Source organism: Podarcis melisellensis, assembly GCF_964234715.1.
Source record: "Podarcis melisellensis genome assembly, chromosome: 10".
Classification (NCBI taxonomy): Eukaryota; Metazoa; Chordata; class Lepidosauria; order Squamata; family Lacertidae; genus Podarcis; species Podarcis melisellensis.
In genome coordinates, this window is record NC_138542.1 from 56253505 (window position 1) to 56271240 (window position 17736).

Here is a 17736-nt window from a genome sequence, read left to right on the forward strand (position 1 = left end):
CTTGTCTCCCAGGTCCTCTAACCACTGCAACACACTGGCACACACACTTTTTTAAACATTGGTATTTGCTCAGCATTTCCATGTGATGAAAGAAATATTTAACCTGGAAGGCTGCTGTCTTCATGCATCTCTCTAATGAATATTTTTAAAACCCTTCTCACTGCCACTTCCATAGTTTCTGCAGCTGCATAGATTTTATTTTTATTTTTAACAGCACTTAAGTTATAGGCAGACAGAGGACAAGTTCTTGACATTTTATCTCACTGTTCGTATCATTCGAAGAAAAAGAAGCAAAGCTTTCCAAATGTCTAGACTCCTCTAATTTCTAATGAGACATTTTATGGCATTTTGAATACAGAGCTCATTTATGTGGTGCCTTCAATAATTTATTCCCCCTCCCCTTTAGGTTTTTGTTTTGTTTTCTTACATTTTTATTACAACCGCTTGGTATTTATATTCATATGTAAATGTATTTGTACACAATAAACACAGAACATTTCACCAACATCTTTCCTCCAGATGCACAAGGAGGAGACCAAGGAACCCCACAATGTTAACCTTGACCTGCTTAATCTGTGCAAATTCCATTCTCATTAGAAGTTTCTTCTTCAAATGTTCTAAACCTGCCTGAGTTTTTGCTTTTCTCCTTGAGGTAGGGACAAGGGGAAATTTTAAAGGCAAATTTGTCTCATTTGACTTTCCAAAGCAATAGGGGAACCGAAACCCCAGGCATCCTTCGAAATTCTCACTTATCCGAATATTGTGATGCATATATTGGAAGTGTGCATAAAATTACTGAAAATGACACACAAAAGACACAGTTTACTGTATTAGGGGGATTGGCCTTCAGAAATGTGAACATCAGTCCAAACAGCATACAAAAATGTGTTTATTATTAGGAAAAATTCACACTAACATGCTGGTGAATTTTCATGAGGTTTTTTTAAAAAAAGAGAAAAAAGAAAAAGAAAGAAAAGCTAATTGCTGCAGAAATGTGGAGAACTAAATTTAAGAGTGGAACAATGAGAGAACAGAAATTGAGAGATCCTTCCATGCCTGTAATCTCTGGTTGCCTGGGAAAGGATAAGGTGGAATGCTGGAAGACAATTGCTATCCTGCCCTTGCAAGGAGATGTCTGCCCAGTGTTCTGGGAGTCAACTGAAGAAAATTAAAAGTAAAGATCAAGTGTGCCTTCCATATTTAATCCAGACGGGACATCTAGCCTGTGCCCCAGTTATCAACATTTAGGAAACAACTGCTATAACCTAACTCTTGAACATCTATTAGGCAGACTCCAAAGAACTGCACAACTATTTCCTTGTGCCCAAGGTGAATTTTGGCTTGTGCTTCTGCACCAGCAGACTAGGGATGGTTTGTAGCCTGGGGAAGGTCCCAAGGGCCAGATAAAGAGTCCTGGGGGCCACATTCAGCCCACACCCTCCTTTAAAGCCATAAATACAATTCATACAATTCATGAAAATGACAAAGTCAAGATATCTAGGGACAGATATAATAGCAGCTTGCTATTATATCTATAATGTGTCGTCTATATTCAATTTCTTCTCTTCAGATGGATGCACATATATAAGCAATCATTTTGCACTAAGCAGGAATTGTGAGGAGCATTTCCCCATCCACAGTTAGCAGCGATATTGGCTGCTATGAATCAGTACACGGCAAGCCTCTCTAAGTCATCATTAAAAGATGCTTTAAGGATGTGCCCTGCCAACACAAATTAGAATGATTCAATATGGGCATCACGGTTCACATTAGGGACTAGTGAATCATCACCATTATCAATGGTGCCACACAAGAGGGAGGATGATGGGTCCGTAGTTCCAGGAACTGCTTTACAAAATTTCATCCGTTGCTTATCAAATGGAAAGAACCTTAGCACCGCGGAGTCCAGATGGTCTAAATAAAAAACGAACTGCAGTGTGGAAAAGGGTGCCATAACCGAAAGAGAACTTAGTGTAGTTATTGGGAGATTTTTAAAAATAATTGGCAATGGAAGGAAGATGTTCCAAGAATCTAGATGAGAGTAAACTGGCTTGAAATTGGTCACCTGGGTAAAAGCAACTCTGGAGAACGTGGGTTAGCAGGGCTGAACACCTGGGCTAACAGATGGCAAATGCAAGATGCCCAGTGAATAAGCCACACAACAGAGAAAGAAACAGAAGAAATGGAAAGGAGCAGTTTGACCAAGCACAGGAAGCCGTCTCATACAGACTCAGTATTGTCTACACTGATGGGCAACAGCTCTCTGGGGTTTCAGGCTGGAAACATCCCCAATCTGGAGTGCCAGGGTACCTGCTGCATGCAAAGCAGATGTTCCAGCACTGAGCTACAGTCCTTCCTGAGCTACTGGGGACCTGGCCTCAGACTTTGGGGGGCCCTGGGAAGACTGTCGTCAGCAGCCACCATACTGACCAATGCTCTCGCTCAAACTTCTTGCTTCTTGCTCTCAATGAACATCTAAGGGAAATACAGTGGTGGAGTAAATATGGGCAGGTAGATGTCTGTGCCATTTGAAGCCGAGTACAATGAAGGATGGGACGTGGGTGGCACTGTGGGTTAAACCACAGAGCCTAGGACTTGCCGATCAGAAGGTTGGCAGTTTGAATCCCCGCGACGGGGTGAGCTCCCGTTGCTCAGTCCCAGCTCCTGCCAACCTAGCAGTTTGAAAGCATGTCAAAGTGCAAGTAGATAAATAGGCACCGCTCCGGCGGGAAGGTAAAAGGCGTTTCCGTGCGCTGCTCTGGTTTGCCAGAAGTGGCTTAGTCATGCTGGCCACATGACCCGGAAGCTGTATGCTGGCTCCCTCCGCCAATAAAGTGAGATGAGCGCCACAACCCCAGAGTTGGTCACGACTGGACCTAATGGTCAGGGGTCACTTTTCCTTTTACCTTACAATGAAGGATGCTTGAAGTAAGTCCCACTAAATTAAATAAGACCTACTTTCATGTAAATTCTATACCCAACTTCCTTGGGCATTATCCCTATTGAGTCTTGTGTGACTTCCAAGTATACATACGCAGCTCTGGGTTGCAAGGGTAGAAAACATTTCATGTCCATTCGTTATCCTTCCAGAAATCCCATCACATAGGCCAACATACTTATTCCCGTATTCTAGATTGGGGCTTGGCCACCCAATGGATTCATGGAGAAGGCGAGATCTGAACCAGGGATTTGGCATTTTGTAGCAAGTGCTGTTAACCAGTAGGTTGAAAACAGTGCATTTGAAACACTACAAGATTGTGTTGGATGTGGATCCAGTACAGTGGTACCTCTGGTTAAGAACTTAATTCGTTCCGGAGGTCCGTTCTTAACCTGAAACTGTTCTTAACCTGAGGTACCACTTTAGCTAATGGAGCCTCCCGCTGCTGCCGTGCCACCAGTGCGCGATTTCTGTTCTCATCATGAGGTAAATTTCTTAACCCAAGGTACTACTTCCAGGTTAGCGGAGTCTGTAACCTGAAGCGTTTGTAACCCAAAGCATTTGTAACCCGAGGTACCACTATACTGATTTTGTCCCAGGGATCCAGTACTGGTTTTGTTCCGGTATCATAGTGGTGGTTCATTTAATAACAGCAGCCAGAATGTTAATCTGCCAAAACAGGGAAAATTCCAAACCACCATCTATGAAGACATGGTTTTCCAAGGTGTGGGAAATGGTTGATCTGACAGGTTTAATAAGAGTAAGAAAAGGTGTAGTAAAATACCATAGGTTTGTGAGAAAATGAAGTTTTACCAATTATTGGAACGATAAAATGCATTATTCCATCAACCCATGCATATCATCATATATGAAGTATATATGAAGTGGTTCAAATCTGTGCAATGGGGTGAGCTCCTGTTGCTCTGGCCCAGTTCCTGCCAATGTAGCAGTTCGAAAGCACACCAGTGCAAGTAGATAAATAGGTACTTCTGCAGTGGGAAGGTAAACGATGTTTCCATGCGCTCTGCATGGTGTCCCAATACACCAGAAGACTTTTAGTCCTGCTGGCCACATGACCCAGAAAGCTGTCTGAGGACTAATGCTGGCTCCCTTGGCCTGAAGCGAGATGAGCACTGCAACCCCATAATCACTTTTGACTGGACTTAACCATCTAGGGGTCCTTTATCTTTTTACCTTTATATAAAGTGTACAAAAAACTGATCATTTGGACAAACTTGGGTATTAAAAAAAAAAATTGTAGTTGGAAAAAGTCCCCAAACATTATAATAGTGTGTGTGAGAGGGAGAGAGAGAACCAGAAACAAATGTGCATGTTATGGAACGGCTGGGTTTCCCTAACTTTCGCATAAGAACTTAAAGTTAACTCAATAGCCTTTTTGTGGAAAGTGGCAGACATTTCTTAATGGGTGTTGTTCCTCAAATTAGCCACAAGGTGACACTGCAGCATCTTTTCTGCTATTGAGTTCATTTATATGGGCAAAAAAGTAAAGAAAAGTTGCTACTAGGTCAGCGGTTCAAATCCCAGGCATGTTGGCAAAGTGTGTATTAGTGCTTAATTGCAAAACACTTGGGGTTGTATTCTGCCCAAAGTAGACACTCTGAAATTAAGGAACTTAAGTCAGTCATGCCGATTAGCTTCAATGGGTCTAGGTGGTTGTCTTGAAAGCCAGGAGAGCCAGTGAGCCACAAGGAGCAGTGGCCTGATAAAGCCTGTAATCCTAATAATTTGCTATCAACATGATTCGTAGGGTGGGGGAACTGACGGCAGACAATCCAGTAAGACGATCCAATGCTCTGCTGGGCTTGCTCTGGAAGAGCAGAAGAAATGAGGAAAGAGCAATATTTGTTTGCTGGTTTCCCAGGATTTATTTTAGTACTTATTTGCAATTCCCCTTCCATTGTTTCCAAGGGGAGGGAAAATACATTTGATAGTACTGGGGTTGAGATATACAGTGGTACCTCGGGTTAAGTACTTAATTTGTTCCGGAGCTCCGTTCTTAACCTGAAACTGTACTTAACCTGAAGCACCACTTTAGCGAATGGGGCCTCCCGCTGCCACCGTGCCGCCGGAGCATGATTTCTGTTCTCATCCTGATGCAAAGTTCTTAACCTGAAGCATTATTTCTGAGTTAGCGGAGTCTGTAACCTGAAGCGTATGTAACCTGAAGCGTATGTAACCCGAGGTACAACTGTATTACCCTGCTGCCCATTTCAGGGGTGGGTTGGGAGACTGGGAAATATTGGGTGCCGTCGTTTTCTCTCCCCACTTTTCCCTTTTCTGATGTTGGAGCTCAGCCATCAGTAAGGCAAGAGCTATGGAGGTTTCCACAGTGGCAGTGAGGCCTCACAGAGTCATAGCTTCCTCTCCAAGAGCAGACATTCCCTCTCTCTCTCTCTCACTCTCTCTCTCTCCATTCCTTGATAGGAAAATCCAAAACATTCCATGGACCTAGGAAGCTCTCCTAGGGGCCATGGGATTTGCCTTACCTTTAGATTTTAATGATAACTGAATATTTAATATTTTGTAATAGAGTCCTGCTATAGATGGGAGGTGGTTTCTATTGCATTTCACAGCTCTTGAAGGTTGTTTGCTTTGCTTTGCCTTACTGTGGAAAACAGTTACAGTGAGGGGGAGAAAGTATTTGATCCCCTGCTAAATTTGCCCGTTTGCCCTCTGTCAAAGAAATGACCGGTCCATAATTTTAATGGTAGGTTTATCGTAGCTGTGAGAGACAGAATAACAACAGGAAAAACCCCAGAAACCCCAGAAGACAAAAGTCAAGAGATGGGTGTGCATTATAATGAGTGAAATAAGTATTTGATCCCCTATCAACCAGCCAGATGTCAGGCTACCTGGTATCTTCACTGTATGTAATGAGCTGAGATTAGAAGCAACCTGGAACATATACCTGGTTTGAAAAGGTAGGTTTTATCTCATGTATGCATGATCATTCAGCTTCTGTCTGCAAAAGGTGAATCGATAACATATCCCTCCTCACAATTTTTTAAACCCCTATTTCCTGCAAAACATGAAGAACAACTTTGCGACAGGGCAACTACTGCTGCTGTTTCGAGAATGCGTTCCACAAAAAGGTTGTTCCCACCACTTGTGCAAAATGCCCAAATTTGCATATTAGCTCAGGACTCCAGCATGCTTTGCTCATGTGAGGACCTTTCAGGCTCGATGGAGTGCACAAGAAAAGCCTGATAACCAGAGGTTTGTTGTTGTTTTGCAGGAAACTGGCAGGCAGGACCCATGCATGAGAGCATTGAGAGCACTCTCCTCTCCTGTGGTTTCCAGAAACTAGTATTCAGAAACATTAGTGCCTCTGGAGGCAGAGAGTAGCCATCATGGCTCATAGTCATTTGACAGCATTATCCTCCATGAATTTGCCAATCCTCTTTTAAAACTGCCCAAGTATGTCTTCCTCCCAGACTTTCTACAGTGGTACCTCCATATGCAGACGGATCCATTCCAGAGCTCCGGTCAGATTCCGAGGTTTCTGAAAGCAGAGGCGCCTGTTCTGCGCATGCGCACGGTGCGTTTCTGTGCATGCGCAAGCGGCAAAACCTGGAAAAATACTTCCGGGTTTGCTGCTTTCACAACCGAAGTTTACGTTACCCGAGGGTAACATAAGCCGAGGTTCTACTGCAGGGGTCAGCAAACTTTTTCAGCAGGGGGCCGGTCCACTGTCCCGCAGACTTTGTTGGGAGCCGGACTATATTTTGAAGGGGGGGGGGAATGAACGAATTCCTATGCCCCACAAATAACCCAGAGATGCATTTTAATTAAAGGACACATTCTACTCATGTAAAAACACGCTGATTCCCAGACCGTCCGCAGGCTGGATTTAGAAGGTGATTGGGCTGCATCCAGCCCCCGGGCCTTAGTTTGCCTACCCATGTTCTATTGTATTTCTTATTTTGGTTTTTTAAATGTTTCTATCCTGCCTTTCCTTTCTGTTTAACTAACGGGATAGGAAGCATTAGAAGCAGGAATCAAGCAAAAAAAAAAAAAAAGGACAGATGATGATGATGATAAACAATTCTAAAGTGCCTTAAAGTGTTCAAATAATTTCTCATCTAGTTATAACCCTTACATTGGCCCTGTAAAGCAAGGGTAGGGAACCTGCAGGTTGGGGCTGATGGGGGTTGGAATCCCACAACAACTGAAGGCTCACAGGCCACTGGTTGCCCATTACTGCTGTCATAAGTCTGTATTATCAAACACGCACACCCCATATTGTAGATGGGGGTGGACTGAGACTGGCTTACCAAACCCTACCTTGGTGAAGTGAGCTGAAGTAAGGTGCAGAGGTGAGATTTAAACTGGGGAACCTCCTCATTTGAAGCTGAGTCACTTAGCCACTGCACAGCGCCAAGTAAACGGCAGCAGGAAAACCAGAATATAATAGCCAAAAGAGCAGCAAGCTCTCTTGAAATAAAGTCAGCGGAAGGGACCAAGAAAGACAGAAACTACAGCAAGGTCAGACGAGGCTGATTCTAAACCAGGCTTCCTCAACCTCAGCCCTCCAGATGTTTTTGGCCTACAACTCCCATGATCCCTAGCTAGCAGGACCAGTGGGTCAAGGATGCTGGGAATTGTAGTCTCAAAGCATCTGGAGGGATGAGGTTGAGGAAGCCTGTTCTAAAGGGTTGACCCACATGCCTTCTGAAACAGAAAGGAAAGCCAAGATGAAGGGGTGGGGTCTGATGAACTTCTTAGGTAAGAGGTTTCAAGAGCGTGGATGCCATGGCCAGTTAGACCTTGACTTGCATGCTCACTGTCTTTACCTCAGACAATAAGGGGATGCACAGCGTGATGCCTTTTCCATCTGAATGCAAAGGTTCCTGTGGAAAGGTCCAAAGCTGGTTAGGGAGACAGTTAATGATTAAATCTGAGTCAGGAATGGGGCCAGCTCTGCCATGAAGCAGGGTAAAGTGACCTGCTTTGAGTGGCACCATGAAGGATGTGGAAGATAAAGGCAGGAGCTGGTGATGTCTGAATGGGGCAGCAAGAGGTTTTGTTGTTTTTTAAAGCCTTAGCCTTCGTGGGCTGGGACATCAATTGGGATCTGCTTCAGGCAGCAAAATGCCACAGGTTTGTGTATTTATTAAATTTATATCCTGCCTTTCCTCCTGAAGGAGCTGAGGGCAGCACGCAACAACAAAAACACTTTAAAAACAACTCCAATATAGACAGTTTGCAAACCACCATGTGGCCTGATAAAGCTGCCTAATTTAAAGTACCCTGAGAATTAAAAAGTTTCAAGAAGCAACTAGTTTGAGGCTGCCTTAACAGGTCCAGTTTCAACAACTGCTCATAAACCTATTTCTCCTTTGAAGCTTAGTCTTTGCCCCGAAGGTACTTCAAATTATCCAGTGATAGGTCATCTCCTTGGTTGCCCACAGTAAGTGAAAGACACTTAAAATACTTGACAGCAATTGCAAGATTCCGAGAACGTGGTATGCAGAAGCAGAAAACTGTAATGTGGTTTTGCATCTGCTTAGGCAAACATTTTACTTAATAATATTTTGGCCCTGAATCATATGCTACCCCCCTCTATCTTTAATGTTGTTTAGGTACAAATGAACAGAAAGGCACACAACACTTTCCCAAACAGTGAGAAATTTATTCATTCATTCATAGATACTGCCCTCTCATCAAAAATTTCAAGCAGTGTGTGGTAATGTAAAAACTTTTTAATTAAAATAAAACCCATTAAAAGCAGTACAAAACAATCATTAAAACAACTGGCTACTCAATAAGATTTTAAACAACTGTATAGGCCTGTCGGCATCAGAAAGTCTTCAAGAGACACCTAAAAGTCAACATTTCAGGAAACGCATTGCTGAGCAATGTGCCACGTCTATGAGACAGCATTGGAGACACTGGGTATCTTCGTCAAAATATTTCTCAATGTGATGTTACAATTAGAGCATGTTGAAGACACTCCCAGAGAGGGTACCCAAGTTGCTTTATTGTCAGACCGCTGTTCTCTCTTAGTTCAAACAGAAAATTTGGTTCCAAACTGGTTCTTCGGTCCTCTGTTTGCCCTGAAGGAGTCACCTCCTGAAGGCTCAATTCAGTCCTCGGAAAAACCATGTGCCCTTTCCTGAAGGTCTTCAAGCAAAGACTCTGTTGTGGGCAGACTAAGCCCTTGATTTCCTGCAGTGATTAGTAATTCTCCGCTTGTATCTTTAAGGATCCTGGTAAGCTTTTGTTCAAGTCTGTGGCCGCTCATTCAAAATTCCATGATAAGGAATCTTCAAGAAAGGTTAGAATCTCAGGCATGGCTAATGGAATGTAGAAGTTAAGTGTTCTTAGAATGCTAACTGGAGAAGATAATAGGGGAGAGCCCTGGCCAATTTCAGCACACATTCCTTCTGGGGTAGGGAAGGGGTGGGGGCTGGGGGGCTGGGGAAGCAAGCTTTGAAGATGTCCAAACATGGATTGGCTTCTACCTGAAACTCCCTGAGACTGACAAAACCAGGATACCAATGTGCAAAGCATTGTGTCACAGCTGGAAATAGTAATTCTGTGGAGGAAAAGATAATTTGTTATCTGCACAGACATCATCTGTCTCTGATATTTAGGAAAGTTTAGGTTTATGTGAAGTTTTCTGAAAGTTTAAGAATGAAATTGGCATGAGACTAAAATGTACATAAAAATGTTCACAAGTCTGTCAAAGAACCTACTTTTTTACCTTGTTTATCTAGAAAAAGAATCACCACTTATTCTGTGCTCAAATGACAGAATCAGGTTGGGGGGTGAAGGGGAAAAAAGCCACTGGTTTTTTTATTTTTTCTATGAGCCTCTTTATACCACCCTTTGATTCAAAAATTCCCAGGGCTTTTTACTATGAACTAAGGCTGATCACCAAAGAATTGATGCTTTTGAATTCTGGTGCTGGAGGAGACTCTTGAGAGTCCCATGGACTGCAAGAAGATCAAACGTATCCATTCTTAAGGAAATCAGTCCTGAGTGCACACTGGAAGGACAGATCCTGAAGCTGAGGCTCCAATACTTTGGCCACCTCATGAGAAGAGAAGACTCCCTGGAAAAGACCCTGATGTTGGGAAAGATGGAGGGCACAAGAAGAAGGGGACGACAGAGGAAGAGATGGTTGGACAGTGTTCTCAAAGCTACCAACATGAGTTTGACCAAACTGTGGGAGGCAGTGGAAGACTGGCGTGCTCTGGTCCATGGGGTCATGAAGAGTCGGACACAACTAAACAACAACAACAATACAAATCCCAGGGGAAAGGACTCTGACTCCTATTCACTTCACTAGAAGTCCCACTTAAATCAATAGGACTTGCTTCTGAGTAGGCATGAGTCAATTGCAACCAGCTAGTGCTGATCACCCCTACTTGTGAATGGAAAAGGTGGAGTAATCTACTCTTCACAAACTGTTAAAGCAGGAGTGGATAAAAACCTTTGGGCCTCAGGGCACAAATTCACCATTAGCTCATCCATTTTGTTTCATTTTCATTTCCCACTGCATAGAAATAGAGAGAGCAAAACTTTACGAAGAACATCTGGCACACAACCAGCGTTGGATTACAAAAAGTGGCATGCATTGGCAGCACTTAAACCCTGTGCTTTTTTCTGGGGGGGGGACACAGGGGTACGCACACCCCTAAACATTTAGTGAATCCCTGCACTTTTGTCCATTTACTATATTTATTTTTCCTGATTTGAACTACAAAATGGTGGTTTTCTTGAGTCAAAATGAGAGTACCCCTAAATATTTTTTAAAGAAAAAAAGCATTGCTTAAACCTATGTGAGCTGTCAAAAAAAACGGTGTCCGTGTCCAACAATACCGGGAAGGCCGCAGGCTTCCCACCACCAGGAGCCGCGTGTAAATGAAACACCAGACGGGGCGGGGCGCGCTTTCCCGCCTGCACCTGTGTGAGGCCTGGCTCTCTGCCCAATAAACATTCAAGCCGATCGCGTCCGCCCCACCCGACGCCGGTTCTTGAATCCGGAGTCAGCCGAGCTGTGCGCCGTCGATTGGGACTTGCTCCCACGGAAGTGCCTGCAAACCGGAGTCACTTGGGTTCGCTTTATTATTCTCGGAGGGAAGTCAAGCTGCTGCTGCTGCACCGCTCACGCCGGTTTCAAATTTGGTTAGCGAAACGTTACTGAACCAGGCCGGTTAAAGGTGAAGAGCGGCGCGCCCAGCCCAGGCAGGCAGGCGGGCGAGGGAGGGAGGGCCGGCAGGTCTGTCCTTTTGGCCCCGTCGGGCGTGGCGCTCCGAGGGGCGGGCGGAGGGAGGGGCCCGGGCTGCGCGGCCTCCCGCTCTCCGCCAGGGGGTGGAGGCTTCGTCGCGGCCGCTGCAAACTGCGCTCGGCAGGTCCCTAGGCACCGACGGCCGCCCGTCCTCTTGGCCGGCTTTTCCGACCTGCCTGCTCGCCTGCCCCTCTCCGGCCATGGCAGGTCCCGGCGTCGATTCTCCCGGCTACATCCGCACCGTCCTGGGCCAGGAGTTCCTGGGCGGGCTGGACAGCTCCACGCTGGCTTTGCCTCCGCAGCTGTCGGGCGGCCGGGCCGAGGCGCAGAAGTCGCTGCGCATCCAGCGGCAGGTCCAGCAGACCCTGGCGAGGAAAAGCAGAGGCTCCATGGTCAACGGTGAGTGGCCCTTTCCCGCCCTGCTCCAACTTTCTTTTTCTTTTTTTAATGAACAACCCCAAACTTTGGACGGTTTCTATAGTCTCACCCCACCCGCAGAACGCAGCGTCCTTTAACTTCCCCCTCCCGCGGGGAAGTTTGATCTAGCCAAAGTTTTCAGAAATGAAATCTCATGGGTGAGGGCGTGAGAACCGCGCTTTTCCCGTTGGAAAGCTGCCTTCGAGTCGGAGCGTTGCTTCCGTCAAGCCTAGTATTGTCGGCACTGACCGGCAGCGGCCCTCAAGGGTTTCCAGACAAGAAGCCGGGAGTCATTGAACCCGCGACTTTCTCCGTGTAAATGTTTTCTTTGAGACTTTTTAAAAAAAAGTATTTAACTTGTGACTTTGTGGTGTGCATGCGTTTGGCCAAGGCACAGTCTGACCCCCTCCTTTGGTAATCATAGAATTTTAGCCCAATGGTTGCCATTAATTTGATTTTGATTTGATTTTAGAATGATATGATTTTAGAATGATGTGTTACTTTTATTGTTGTTAGCGGCTTTGAGCCCGGTTTCGGCTGGGAAGGGCGGGATATAAATAAAATTTTATTATTATTATGTAAACCTGTCTGGATTGCATTCTGTTGTGGATAATGGGGTGCGTGCCTTGGTGAATATTTAGGATTGCAGCTGGCCAGGTACTTTCCGGGTAATGAGGTCTTCCCATAGTTCCTTCTTTGGCACCTTTCTTCAGCTTGTTATCTCCTTTGTCTCTCCTGCCCAATCTTTCTTCTTTCAAATACTTTTGGCTCTCCTCCCTCCCCCCCACTCTTATCAGAAACTTGAGAAGGGGAGAGGGGTCTGTTTTGATTTTCCTCCAGATCTAGTACAGACGCTTTAAGATTTATAATCTTCATGGTTTTTACTGTGTAGAGGAGTCGGTAATTCAGATGTTTCTTCCATACCTGGTGGGGTGGGACTTAATGTTGTAAATATTGTAAAATCCATGAATGAATAGTTGGTGGCAGGTTTGTTTTTTTAAAAAAAATATCAGATTTTCCCTGGAAAAGGTAAATCTGGATTAAATGGGGCAGAGTGTTTCAATGACAACCATATTGTGTAGATGCTTCCCCCATATTTATAAATGGAGAAGATTTAGAGAAGGAGAGAGAGGTGTTTTTCTCAGAGTAGACTCCCTGAAATGAATTAACCTGACCAAGTTAGGTCCATTAATTTCAGTGACTCTATTCAAAATAAAACTTGAATACTACCCAGTTAAGTACAATAATATTAAGTACAATAATATTAAGTACAATAATATGTATTAAATTGCTTATATTTCACACAGAAAGACTTGTGTTACAACAAATTCTGTACCTGAACTCAAACATTTTGTGGCTTAGGTGTGTCATTTCAATATAATATGAAAGGGTTCCAGCCTAGATCATAATTAAGTTGTTGGTAGTATTCACATTTCCTACCTTATTATGTGTAATTGCAGTTATTTCCTCCATAAACATAATGCCCCATGTTTTATAGAGCTAGTAACATAAGGAAGGTGGTTAGTTATGTGCCAGCTTTGCAACAATAAAAATGCCCAATATGGTGGATGCAGTGGGACAACAAGAGTGAAATCACAGTACGTAGAATTGTTTCTTTAAAAACAACACACAGTTGTCAATTTAAAACGTTGCAAGAGTAGTGTGGTTGCTGGTGGCATGTGATTCATTCCATGCTGCTTCTTGACTTTGGGACACTGAGATCATGTAAGAAGAAACTACAACTGCTTTTTGCTTCTCTCTGTTGCCCAACCCTCCAAGAAGAGGCAACACGGGTGTGAGAAGTAGTTGCATCATCAGCTCCTCCCATGTGACCTCCAAGTTGAATCATTGCCATAGCATCCTGCAAAGTGACCACAGGGGAATGGGACTGACACTCCAATAGTGTAAGAGCTAGTCATGTGGGACTGGGCTCTACAAATAACCTGCTTTGCACACGGTTGCTGTCTGTCCTGTTGTGGCTGTGCAAATTATTTCCGCTCAGTAAATAATCATCTGTATCTCTGTCCAGAGTTTTATCTCTCACTGGCGAAACGGCTGCCTTTTGTGCGTAACTCATTCGGCACGTCTTAGTGTGAAATCATGTTGCCACATTACCTCATTCACCCACCAGTGAGCTACATGTTATCTGCTCACTCACATAAAAGTTCATACATTTGGCCTTTCCATATTAGGTCTTATCTGTTTGGGCTGTGTTTGCATGCAGCCCGTCTTGGCTTTCGTACAATTTCCCCCTGCCCTGCAGGGCTGGTGACTCAAGGCTGAATGGTTCACCAGATAGTCAGTCTGAATTCTCAACCCAGTGTTTGACTCATGTATTTATTACCCCTTGCCCTGAAGGCACCTTTCCTAAATTGGTCTGCCTTCATCTGACTACCTGTCCACACATGGTAGGTAGTGTTAGAAACTCGGATATATAAGCCAGGTGCCAAATGACTCCTTAAACCCGGGGTTACAGTTGCCAAAACAATGCCTAGTTGCCAGTATGGGGCCAGGCAGCTCAAAAGTCGTATTTTTCAAAACAACTTTTTGGTTCCTGAAATACAACCTGCTTACGCAGATAAAATATAACAGATAGAATTCTACAGGATTTGTTGCTAGTGTGTGAAACAGTCAAGATCCAAGGAACCCCCAGATGGTGGAGATGCCAGACACCATCTTGGCACCTGGGCATCTTCACTTGGTCACAAGTGGCTGATAACCACGTGCATAATGCGCCTGGTGAACTTTGAGCACTGACTGTAGGCATGTCATTGGCATTCTGCATTTGGATGGTGTAGGCCAAGGGTAGGGAATGCAGTGTCCTGCAGATGTAGTTCAGCTTTTGTCAATCTCAGTTAGCATGACCATTGGTCATGACTGATGGGAGTTGTAGTCCCAACAATATCTGGAGTGCACTATTCTAACACAGGTATATACTACTACAGGAAATTGACAGGATAAGATCAGGTGGCCTTTGGCTATTCTGAGCTTCTGGTACATTGTGTTCTGGATCGGTAGTGCCAATGTTGTTCTGTGGGTGAATGGGTGGTCCAGCCTCACAGCAGTCAACTAGGCCAGATGTAGGATGTCCTCAATTCTCTCCTAGCTCTGCTGAACACAGAGTGAGAACAATGTGATGTATTAGTTTGAGTGTCCAGGGCTTGGGAGATCCAAGTTGAAATCCATGCTCAGCTATGAAGCTCACTGGGTGACTTGGCATCACTCCTACACTCTCTCTTTCACACACACACCCTTGGTCCACATCAGAGGGTTGTTTTGAGAATAAAATGTGGGGCAGAAGGAAAACTTGGGACTCTTCAGAAGAAAGGTGGCCTATCAAGTGAAATAAAGGAAACAGGAAAATTGAAGGGGCAGTTCCCACATGATTTAATGATCCGCCCAATGTTACTGGAAGCTGCACATAGCTGTTAAATGAATCTGATGTGTGGTTTTGAACTCCTCCTATTCAGTGGGGAAGACTGAACCAAATGCATTTGCTTAAGATCACATGAGTGTATCCCACTGACATCTGACTTGTGTTTGGCTGGGATATGGAGGATGCCATGCCTAGACTGTGGAATTCCCTTCTGAGGACTTCCAGCAGCTCACACAAGTTTTCTCTCTTAGCAGGCATTTTGCTTGCCAACAGAATAAAATCTCATAAGTCAGAGAGTTTGCCTGCTGTTTCATGATCTTTTAAAAATCCTTTAACAATTCTAATTCCTGATAGATTACTTACCTTGGAACCTAACTCCACACTCCTTTCTTGGTGTGAAGAACATAAACAAACCAGGAAACCTTGGCTTTCTATTCTGTCTGAACCTAGGATCATGGTTTGTTGCTCCATAACAAGCCACAGTTAACCTGAAGCCATGGTTTGTTGTTGCATCACCTATCATGACTGGTTGCAAAGCAGCAAACCACAGTCCCACATCCAAATGGACTGGGAAGCCAAGGCTTCATGGTTGGTTTATCCTGTGTGCACCAGAGGAGAGAAGCAGGAACAATCGGGCAGCATCCTGCTCATTCCTGAGAAGCCATAAAAACTTTGGGTCATCCTGGGTGTGTAATTTGTAATTATAAAAAGAGAACTGAGAGAGAAAAGCTTCTGGGTGTTGAACAATGTCTCTGGTTTTACGGTAAATGCCACCCAATTGTTTACTCAGAGTGTATCAAAAGAGCTCTGTAAAATACTTCTTTATCTGAAGCCAGCCAATGAGGAGGCAAGGCAAGCTGGAACAATGCCTATGCATGCAAAGCTACCAAAATATACCTACAAAGGGGAAAGCTCCAGAAACACTTAACTTTCCTACAAAGCATTTGCACTTGACCAGCTGGGACATTGTTATGTTACTTGGAGTTGTTTTGTTGCTTTTGGCCAACTTTGTTTTTTCCCAATATGCTGGTATTTGGGGCATCTTGCATTTTTGAAATGTCAGGGATTTTGAGAGTATAATGTTCATAAACAAAAGCATGAGATGAAAAACTGAGAGAGCTTGCGCACTCATTAAGCTAGATTTTCTACATAGAAGATTCTTCTGTGTAGCAAAGGATATGTATTGCATGTGGTGACTCTACTTGTTTGCGCTTTGTTGGGTGTATGTCTGCTGGAAAGGCGCAGAGCTGTGGCTACAGAGTTATACCCTGCCTGCATGTTTGCGTGCATGCACTTATCAGATGTGACAGTCTGCACAGCAGACCATTTTAAAGAATTTCCCTACATGGAAATGGATTGTCACTCATTCAAAACAAATAAGGACTTTGCACCTGACAATTTCCTCCGCTGCATTGCTTCCTAGGGCCAACTGTATTCTGTACCTTTGAGTTTTATTATTTTCCGCAAGATAGAGCAAGAAGAACAAATTGGCCTTGTTTCTGCTTCATAGTAAACTTAGACTTTAATGAATACAAGCAAATACCTGTGTTCTTCAGTCATTTATAAATACTTTGAGCATACGTCATTGCAATTTGGATATTAATAGTAATCATGAGGACTAGTCACTTGAGGGCCTAGTGAAATCAATGGCTTCATCTTCTCCTTCCAGATTCATACACCTTTAAAAACAGTGTACCATTGGATGTTTAAAGGGGGTGTAGGTGATCTTACATCTTTATCGACTTTATGTGAATTACTGCTGGGATAGCTCAGTTGGTAGAGTGTGAGACTTAATCTCAGGGCCCTGGGTTCAAGCCCCACGTTGGGGGAAATTCCCGCATTGCAGGGGCTGGCCTAGATGACACCCATGGTCCTTTCCAACTCTACAATTCTATGATTCCATGAAAGATATCCTAAATGAGGGATTGCTCTGTAAATAAATTATTGCAGTCATGCTTATCTTGGAATACTTGGGGTAGGGCCCAGTTTTGCACTGTGGTTTCCCTTTTGCCCTCCCTCAGTTAGACCGTGCTCCGGGAACATAAAACCAACCTTTTATTCACGATTGCTGCAACGTTTGCCAAATAGTAAACATCACTGAACAAATAGGCGTGTACGCAACAGACTCACATATTTTGTGGGTATCGTTCAGTTTCTTCTCTGCAATACTGTGTATCAGCATAAGGGGAATTATCGCCCTGATTGCAAATTAGCCACAACCCCAGGGAGGGAGGAGTAGGGAAATCTTTTCACTTTGAGGGCCACTTTCCTTTCTGCACTGTCTTTTGAGGGCCATATGCCAGTGGTGGGCAGGGCCAAAGGCAACAGTTGTAAAAGTCACCTTTGTACAGGAGGCTTGTTTCTACACATACTCTGACACACCCCTCTCTATCCTCCTTCAGACAATCAACAGGCATTATCTGAGTTCAAGGACGAATTCCTGCCAGGCAAAAATATTTGCGGTGCAAATTGGGACAATGAAAGGTTTGGCCTTGGGGGAGAGAGTTTTGAAGGCCAGTGAGAGAGGCTTGGAGATCTGCTTTTTGTCCCTGGAATTGTGCTTTCCTACCCCTGAAATGGGGACGCAGGTGGCGCTGTGGGTTAAAGCCTCAGCGCCTAGGACTTGCCGATCGAAAGGTCGGCGGTTCGAATCCCTGCGGCGGGGTGCGCTCCCGCTGCTCGGTCCCAGCGCCTGCCAACCTAGCAGTTCGAAAGCACCTCTGGGTGCAAGTAGATAAATAGGGACCG

At 44.4% G+C, this 17736-nt stretch overlaps 1 protein-coding gene across 2 annotated transcripts in view; it reads left to right on the forward strand.

The window, feature by feature from the left end:
* The first annotated feature begins 11286 nt into the window (after positions 1-11286).
* Positions 11287-17736, forward strand: part of PKP2 (plakophilin 2) — a 52149-nt gene continuing 45699 nt past the window's right edge. Inside the window, exon 1 of one of the 2 annotated variants that reach the window (XM_081928521.1) lies at positions 11287-11594. In XM_081928521.1, coding sequence (XP_081784647.1) covers positions 11396-11594 — 199 coding nt within the window. In that variant the 5' untranslated portion in view covers positions 11287-11395. The remainder of the gene's footprint in view (positions 11595-17736) is intronic. The other variant, XM_081928522.1, reaches the window with a different exon arrangement.